At 45.5% G+C, this 9,554-nt stretch overlaps 1 protein-coding gene across 2 annotated transcripts in view; it reads right to left on the reverse strand.

Annotated features, from left to right (window-relative positions):
- Positions 1 to 3,463, reverse strand: part of LOC136699710 (ribonuclease inhibitor-like) — a 44,162-nt gene extending 40,699 nt beyond the window's left edge. Inside the window, exon 1 of one of the 2 annotated variants that reach the window (XM_066674639.1) lies at positions 3,380 to 3,463. Coding sequence is in view for 1 of the 2 variants with exons in the window: in XM_066674638.1 (XP_066530735.1) it covers positions 2,095 to 2,134 (40 nt within the window). In the remaining variant the exon portion in view is untranslated. Of the gene's footprint in view, positions 1 to 2,094; positions 2,236 to 3,379 lie in introns of those variants that run through there. The other variant, XM_066674638.1, reaches the window with a different exon arrangement.
- Positions 3,464 to 9,554: the final 6,091 nt, after the last annotated feature.

The raw sequence follows: 9,554 nt of genomic DNA on the forward strand, positions 1-9,554 counted from the left end.
AAACTGAGATTATACTATTTGGGAATAGCACAAAGATTGGCTGCGTATCTGGACTCGAGGGCCCTCAAATCTAAAGAACTGGCTCGCAACCTTGGTGTATTAATGGACTCAGATCTCAGTTTTAGTCTCATATTAAAGGAGTTACTAGATCAGCATTTTACCATCTTAAGAACATCAGTAAGATCAGAGATTTTCTGACTAAACCAGAGCTGGAGAAACTTATCCATGCCTTTATTTCTAGCATTGATTACTGTAATGGTCTCTTAGCTGGACTTCCACAAAAGACCATTACACAGCTTCAGCTGATTCAAAATGCAGCTACCAGAGTCTCACTTAGAGCAAAAGAAGAGATCACCCCCCCCCCCTCCTTCATCCTCAAATCCTTACACTGGAGACCAGTCTGTTACAGAATAGACTTTAAGGTGTTATTACTGGTCTATAAATGTCTTAATGGGGTAGGACCAGTGTATTTATCAGATCTGCAGAGTGTGCGGGAGGAGCGGTAGAGCCAGTTGTGCGGGAGGAGCGGTAGAGCCGAGTGTGCGGGAGGAGCGGTAGAGACGGTTGTGCGGGAGGAGCGGTAGAGCCGAGTGTGCGGGAGGAGCGGTAGAGACGGTTGTGCGGGAGGAGCGGTAGAGCCGAGTGTGCGGGAGGAGCGGTAGAGCCGGTTGTGCGGGAGGAGCGGTAGAGCCGAGTGTGCGGGAGGAGCGGTAGAGCCGGTTGTGCGGGAGGAGCGGTAGAGCCGAGTGTGCGGGAGGAGCGGTAGAGACGGTTGTGCGGGAGGAGCGGTAGAGCCGAGTGTGCGGGAGGAGCGGTAGAGCCGGTTGTGCGGGAGGAGCGGTAGAGCCGGTTGTGCGGGAGGAGCGGTAGAGCCGGTTGTGCGGGAGGAGCGGTAGAGCCGGTTGTGCGGGAGGAGCGGTAGAGCCGAGTGTGCGGGAGGAGCGGTAGAGCCGAGTGTGCGGGAGGAGCGGTAGAGCCGAGTGTGCGGGAGGAGCGGTAGAGCCGAGTGTGCGGGAGGAGCGGTAGAGCCGAGTGTGCGGGAGGAGCGGTAGAGCCGAGTGTGCGGGAGGAGCGGTAGAGCCGGTTGTGCGGGAGGAGCGGTAGAGCCGAGTGTGCGGGAGAAGGGGTAGAGCCGAGTGTGCGGGAGAAGGGGTAGAGCCGAGTGTGCGGGAGAAGGGGTAGAGCCGAGTGTGCGGGAGGAGCGGTAGAGCGGGAGGAATGTTCCACTGCTGTAGAGAAATGTTCCACTGCTGTAACTCAGCTCTGTAGATTTACAAGGGCCACTGTTACTCTTACTGTAACTTGTGTGAAATGTAAATTTTATGTTCCAAATATTGTGAAACAAAATTAAGTGTACATTAGAAAATAACATTTTGGATACTGCCAGCTGCCAGTTATTAAACAGTCCACCCTGACACTTGTTTTCCAGCAGTAAATTATATCTTAAAGATTTTAAGTTGTCTTGATTTCTGCTAAGACTTCACTAAGGTGTTCTTCCACTGATAAAACATTTCCAGTTGTAAGTTATTAAATTCTAAATTAAAAACCTTTAAAATATAACAGTGTTCATAAAAAAAACCTCTTTATCACACCCATACCCCTCCTTGACTGCAGAAGGCGCAATCAAATTAGTACTGACTGGTAATCAGAATACAGTTTTCAGAACACTACATCAGCATTTTACCATCTTAAGAACATCAGTAAGATCAGAGATGTTCTGACTAAACCAGAGCTGGAGAAACTTATCCATGATTTTATTTCTAGCATTGATTACTGTAAAGGTCTCTTAGCTGGACTTCCACAAAAGACCATTACACAGCTTCAGCTGATTCAAAATGCAGCTACCAGAGTCTCACTCAGAGCAAAAGAAGAGATCACATCACCCTCCTTCATCCTCAAATCCTTACACTGGAGACCAGTCTGTTACAGAATAGACTTTAAGGTGTTATTACTGCTCTATAAATGCCTAAATGGGGTAGGACCAGTGTATTTATCAGATCTGCAGAGTGTGCGGGAGGAGCGGTCGTTTAATAAGGGGCAAACGTTTAATACTGAGATCATTAAATTAATCGTAAGAGTTCCTCTTGTACCTACCGCAGTAAAGTTGGCTCAGCGTTCGATATTCGCCAGACATTCACCCATGAATATCCTGGTTATTAAAAAAACAACAAGTACCAAATGACTATTTCAGTGTAATTACTACAACATTGTGAACTTATTCACACACACTGGCGGTCAATGTTTTTACTGCTGTAAGATGTGAAAATATCATCATCAGATTCACCGACGAGTTCTTTCTGGCGGAGAAGCGCTTTAGCGACACAACGTCTTTTCAAAATAAAAGTCTTTTGGTATAAGGCATTTAAATACGTTTCTAAATAACAGTCAATTACATGTTTCTTTTTCTCTCTTTTTTTCTTGTTACTCTGCAGATACAGTGTAATGTGTGCAATTTCTGGTTCCACCACAAATGTCTGGCAATGACACCAGAAGAATGGGAGACATTCTCTCAAACTGGACAGGACCTGCACTGTCCACACTGCACTGATGTGTAACATGTCCCTGTGTGTGTTGATGTAAATAGATAAATAACAGTTCCTGTAGTTCAGTAGGATAGTGCATCATTTTATGTTCAAAAATATATATTTTAGAGCATCTACAACCAACATAAATAAAATGTGCAGTTCTAAGACTTAATTGTGACACCCATCTTTCCTTAGTCCAGAAACAGACAATATAGGAAATCTCACATAGAATCTATTTTCACAAATTTATTACAAGGTTCACATGTCCAAATGAGCATGAAGGGTATTGGTCCTTGGGTGTACTACATCATAGGCCTGAAACTGGGTCTGTGAGTCATGTCGTTTAATTGTGTCACCCATCTTTCCTGGTCCAGAAACAGAAAATATAGAAAATCTCAGATAGAATCTGTTTTTTGTTACAAGGTTCACATGCAACACATAGGGAAGCTGATGTACAATCAGCTTTCAAAAGTGTGTTACAGGGTTTACGTATTTAAATGCCTTATACCCAAGACTTTTTCACATCTTACAGCAGTAAACACATTGACCGCCAGTGTGTGTGAATAAGTTCACAATGTTGTAGTAATTGCACTGAAATAGTCATTTGGCGAGTACTTGTTGTTTTTTTAATAACCAGGATATTCGTGGGTGAATGATTGGCGAATATCGAACGCTGAGCCAACTTTACCTCATGTTTTTACACTTATCGTCTTTACGCAGTCTCTCTCTGACACTCACACGCACACACAGTCTCTCTTTCCTCTCCCTCTCTCTCTCAACACACACACACACACACACACACACACTGAACTATCTATAATCTTCAGGTCTGTAAGCTGTAAATGAAGTCTTACCTGTTTTTCGGCTCTGCTCCTGATCTTCACAAACAGCAGTGATTTTAAATCCGGTTTGGACTGGATCAGACACACGCAGGACGGGCTGGGGCAGAGAGAAGTATCACTTTCGATTGTCTTCTGGGTTTGTCAGACACCAGAGGGCGCTCCAAACATGAATGGGTTTCTCTGGAGAATTCAAATAAAACCATAGTTTATAAACTCTGATCATTTTTATACAAAAGATATGCATTAATTTCCTCAACACAGAGCAGTAACAAATGTCTGAGACCCCACCGCAGACACATTTATAAACTGTTGAACTCCAGGTTAAAGACTTTGTAAAAGTGTCTCAGTTGTGAGGATGAAGTCAGTGAGTGTGAACTTTACAGCAGTCGCCCAGAGCAGACGGGGGAGGGACTTCAGAGCAGCAGATACACAGAGGATTCCCGATTAGGAAACTGTGCTTAGTTTCAGCTTTCCCACTGTTTTGTGTTGACTAAATGTTCAGGAGCCTGTCCAGGTCAGTGCCCAGTGAGGCTCCAGGGCCAAACCCCTCAGTAATGTGCTCTGACCAGAGCTCTGACCCACACCCCACACAGCGAGTGCAGGGCTCAGATCACTGGGGGCAGGAGGATGGACATCTTCAGGATTTGGGGTTTTATATGTTTCTTTGCAGGACATTTTCAAACACAAACCTGTAGACCGTCAAATGTTCAGAAACCACAGACATCAGGAGGGAAGTGTTACTGACAGAGTAGTGTTTCATTTTCAGGTTTGTGTCTGTGAATAAATAATAGACAAATGTCCTATAAAATGTGCTTCTGTCCCATGCTAATATCTGTCTTAGCTTTGACCCTTACAGCCTTTAGCAGACGCTCGTATCCAGAGCAGCTTACAGAAGGGCTTTGTGTTGGAGTGTGTTTTACAGAGAGTACAAACAGGTTAGAGTCTAAAATCCCCCTGAGCTCAGACTCTCTCAGAGCAGGAGACAGAGCTGACACAGAGAAACTCAAAGAGGGACGTTTAGTTTATTGTAGTTAGTCGTGTTGTTTATAGTATAGTGCTCTTTACAGGATGAAGATAACGATGAACTGACGTAGTCCCTCTATGAAATAACTTCATTTGCTCTGCTCTTGTACACTTCAGTGATCTATTCATTTACACACTTCATTATTCACTCTGGATGTTTGGGATATTATTTGGAGTAGTGTGCTGTGTCCAAAACTGTCCACTACATGTGTTCATGTGTTTCAATGTGAGACACTAATTTAATAACGCTTTATTGTAGTAATGTATATGTTTAACAATACAGATAGTCTCATTAGTGTTAGTCCAGGACCAGAGGACGTTGACTCCCTGCCGTAGTTAACAACAAACAAAGCTGTGGTGTCGTAACCGGCCGTAACTCCAGCGTCAGCCAATCAGTGCTCAGTAGCATTAACGCTAGTGTCTGTTTCCCACAAATGCTGCCGGAAAATGGAGATATGTTTCTAAAACACACCCAGCAAAAAAAATCCATCAAGTTCAGAGACGCTGTGAATCCAGTCACAACACAGGGAAGGTTTTCTGGAGGGGTCTGAAAGCTGCTGCACACCTAGAGATGTGATGTGTGTCACAGAACAACAGAGCCCCACCAGAATCAGACTCCATTTGGGTGCACACGCAGCGCAACAGTTTACACTCACATTTCTGTTTAAAACAAGTGTTAAGCTTGATTTCTCCTTTACAACAAACACCAGAACAGCGCCTAAAGCATTAGTTTACATTTGAACCTTTTTGGAAACACTCAGTTTCTGATGAACTCTCTGATGTCGTTGATCAATTTGAAGGGACCCAAGAACTTTGGGGTTCACAGATCCATGGTCCTCTCTGTGACCTGCCCTGGGACTCGCCTGGTGTCAGTAGTTTTAGAAAGTCTTCATGTCGTAAGATTGTCTCTTATTCTTCAAGTTTAATTCCTTTAGGGTCTGTTTCCCAGAAAGGGTCTCAGACTGTTCTCTTTCAGCTGAACCTCTCCTTTCTGAATGCTAAGAAACCCAGGACTAGGCTTAAACCTGTGGGAGACAGACCTGTAAAGTTAAGCCTTTTCTAATTTTGCCTTTGGATTTCAAATTTTCAATTTTTTCATGTTGAGAAAATACAAATATTGTGTTTTTTGACATGATTGGGCTTTACATGGGCGGCACAGTGTCGCAGTCACACAGCTCCAGGGACCTGGAGGTTGTGGGTTCGATTCCCGCTCCGGGTGACTGTCTGTGAGGAGTGTAGTGTGTTCTCTCTGTGTCCGCGTGGGTTTCCTCCGGGTGACTGTCTGTGAGGAGTGTGGTGTGTTCTCTCTGTGTCTGTGTGGGTTTCCTCCGGGTGACTGTCTGTGAGGAGTGTGGTGTGTTCTCCCTGTGTCTGCGTGGGTTTCCTCCGGGTGACTGTCTGTGAGGAGTGTGGTGTGTTCTCCCTGTGTCTGCGTGGGTTTCCTCCGGGTGACTGTCTGTGAGGAGTGTAGTGTGTTCTCTCTATGTCCGCGTGGGTTTCCTCCGGGTGACTGTCTGTGAGGAGTGTGGTGTGTTCTCCCTGTGTCTGCGTGGGTTTCCTCCGGGTGACTGTCTGTGAGGAGTGTGGTGTGTTCTCCCTGTGTCTGCATGGGTTTCCTCCGGGTGACTGTCTGTGAGGAGTGTGGTGTGTTGTCCCTGTGTCTGCGTGGGTTTTCTCCGGGTGACTGTCTGTGAGGAGTGTGGTGTGTTCTCCCTGTGTCTGCGTGGGTTTTCTCCGGGTGACTGTCTGTGAGGAGTGTGGTGTGTTGTCCCTGTGTCTGCGTGGGTTTCCTCCGGGTGACTGTCTGTGAGGAGTGTGGTGTGTTCTCCCTGTGTCTGCGTGGGTTTCCTCCGGGTGACTGTCTGTGAGGAGTGTGGTGTGTTGTCCCTGTGTCTGCGTGGGTTTCCTCCGGGTGACTGTCTGTGAGGAGTGTGGTGTGTTCTCCCTGTGTCTGCGTGGGTTTTCTCCGGGTGACTGTCTGTGAGGAGTGTGGTGTGTTCTCCCTGTGTCTGCGTGGGTTTTCTCCGGGTGACTGTCTGTGAGGAGTGTGGTGTGTTCTCCTTGTGTCTGCGTGGGTTTTCTCCGGGTGACTGTCTGTGAGGAGTGTGGTGTGTTCTCCTTGTGTCTGCGTGGGTTTTCTCCGGGTGACTGTCTGTGAGGAGTGTGGTGTGTTCTCCCTGTGTCTGCGTGGGTTTTCTCCGGGTGACTGTCTGTGAGGAGTGTGGTGTGTTCTCCTTGTGTCTGCGTGGGTTTCCTCCGGGTGCTCCGATTTCCTCCCACAGTCCAAAAACACACATTGGTAGGTGGATTGGCGACTCAAAAGTGTCTGTAGGTGTGAGTGTGTAAGTGAATGTGTGTGTGTGTGTCTGTGTTGCCCTGTGAAGGACTGGCGTCCCCTCCAGGGTGTATTCCCGCCTTGCGCCCGATGATTCCAGGTAGGCTCTGGACCCCCCGCGACCCTAAATTGGATAAGCGGTTACAGATAATGGATGGATGGATGGATCTGTAATGCACTAACAACAGAAATTCACCTCCTGTGTGAGCTGTAACTGGAAGTGGCCACTAGAGGGCACTGTATCTTGAGGGTGTGCTTGGGGTTAACATTATTTCTCAATGTAAAACGGCCATTAGATTTGGGATTGTGTGTTTTTTAGGTCTCTATTTTACCGTGTGGATAAACTCTAATTTATTTAAAATCATGAAATATTAAATGTATTAAAATGTAAATATCTATATGTAAGAGTGTAGAACAGTTGTAGGAATATTATGGGGTGAAATTCCTGCTGAATGGGTGTGGCTCCCCCCGCTGGTCGGTCAGCATATTTACAGCCCCTGTATATATTTGGGGTTCAGCGCAGTCTCGGCAGTAGTCGTGTGCTCTGCTGTGGTGAGTACAGCTCCGGTGCAGCTCAGGAACATCACAAAGAACGGAGAATGTTGCAGTGTTTCATTTCCATTGTTTTAGTCTCGAGATACATCTGACAGAGAGCAGTCTGCCTTTTTCAATGTTATTTAAAGACATTAATCCGAGCTGAACTTGAATTATGCGAACACCCAGCAAACACGCAGACGCCCTGTTTGTTTACATTTGTAACGTTCACTGGAGGACGTTTCTAGGACTTTATGGACGTCCGCAACACGTCCTGTTCTAGAACCAATGGAACGTTCCCAAACCCCCATTCCTGGACCGTTCTGTAACGTCCCGGTACCGTCCCTCGGGTAACCGTTATTTCTGTTTCTTTAAAAGAACGTCCGCTTGTGGTCCCCTGACCGTCACTGATCACGGTGCATGACACCAGCTGATTTCACCATTCCAGGAGCATTCCCATCATTCCCCCGGGAATTCAGACTGCACAGGAGGAGGACAGTAAAGTCTCTCATCAGCCGCGCATCACTGGGGTTTACATCAATACAAATCACTACAACAGAGAAACACCAAACAAACTTGTGGTGTGTCCGGTACATCACCGCACGTCTGATTCACATTTGTGCACCGCGCTCTTTCAGCTGGGAGCGGGCAATGAGAGAGAGATAGAGAGAGAGAGAGAGAGAGAGAGAGAGAGAGAGAGAGAGGTGTATGAGAGAGAGAGAGGGGTGTATGAGAGAGAGAGAGAGAGGGAGGTGTATGAGAGAGAGAGAGAGAGGGGTGTATGAGAGAGAGAGAGAGAGGTGTATGAGAGAGAGAGTGAGAGGTGTATGAGAGAGAGAGAGAGAGAGTGAGGTGTGTATGAGAGAGAGAGAGAGGGGTGTATGAGAGAGAGAGAGAAAGAGAGAGAGAGGGGTGTATGAGAGTGAGGGAGAGAGAGAGAGAGGGAGGTGAGAGAGAGAGAGAGAGGTGTATGAGAGAGAGAGAGAGAGAGGGGTGTATGAGAGAGAGAGAGAGAGAGAGAGGGAGGTGAGAGAGAGAGAGAGAGGTGTATGAGAGAGAGAGAGAGAGGGGTGTATGAGAGAGAGAGAGAGAGAGAGAGAGGGAGAGAGAGAGAGAGAGAGAGAGAGCTGTGTATGACAGAGAGAGAGAGAGAGAGAGAGAGGTGTATGAGAGAGAGAGAGAGAGAGAGAGAGAGAGAGACTTGTGGTGTGTCCGGTAAATCACTGCACGTCTGATTCACGTTCCCCGTTAAACACTTGAAAATGGCTCTAATTCTATTATTTATTTAAATGAATGTATTAAAAATGAACAGAATATATATCCTCTGTATTTTTATGTTCTATTTGTGTCCATTGTGTTACATTCAGAACAAATATGAACTATGTCCTTAAATGTGCTGATGTGTGCTCCCTGTAGAAGATGTTTCACAGATTCTTATAGATCACAGAATATGAAATTCTCAAACAGTTTCCATGTAAAATATATATATCCAGTAACTGTTTATGTTTCTTTCATCACAGGGATCTAGAAGGAAACTCTCACAAACACATTTCAGACATTAATATGAGCTCATTCTGAACAAGTGTTTCATTTGGAGTCATAACTGGTAAAAAGAGTCTACATCACCAGGTCTAAGACGGGGTTAAAAATAAACCCTTAATAAATGACCTTCTGTGAGAAAGACTGGGTGGAGAAGGGCAGAAAAATGTCAGGTTTTGTATTTATTCTTCCAGTTTCATAAAGGTTTCTCAGAGTAGTACAGAGTGTGCTGTAAATACAGGTCCTATACACAGCCTCTGTGTGAAAATGGTTGAATACGTCATGAAAATTATACTTTTGTGACTAAGTCAAGCTTGTGTTTGAGGGGAAAAATAAAAAGGAAGAAAACTGTTTTTCTTTGTTAGCTGAATAGTTGAAGCCGTTACCCAGGCAACCAATATGGCAGCTGTGGCCATGGAGACTCTGTATTAACCCCTTCCTGTCTGTTCTAGTGAATGAACTAAATCAGCTCAGCAGCTACAATCCAGATCAAACATCTCTGTAAAGACAAACTTAAAGATCAATAAAACATACATTTGACTTATTCACACATCTTTCTACTTTCCCAAATGTGACTGATGTTCCAGCATGAAGTTGGCAGGCTCCTTCTAAACTGACTTTAATAATGCCATTATTTCATGTTCAGGACACATCAGCTGTCTGCTATGAGAGCCACGCTTTATGTTGTAATTTAGCAGAGACATCGCTACAGTCACTGGATGACAGTTAGACAACGGAAGAAGCAGTACAACACGA

Source organism: Hoplias malabaricus, chromosome 6, assembly GCF_029633855.1.
Source record: "Hoplias malabaricus isolate fHopMal1 chromosome 6, fHopMal1.hap1, whole genome shotgun sequence".
In the NCBI taxonomy this organism is placed as follows: domain Eukaryota; kingdom Metazoa; phylum Chordata; class Actinopteri; order Characiformes; family Erythrinidae; genus Hoplias; species Hoplias malabaricus.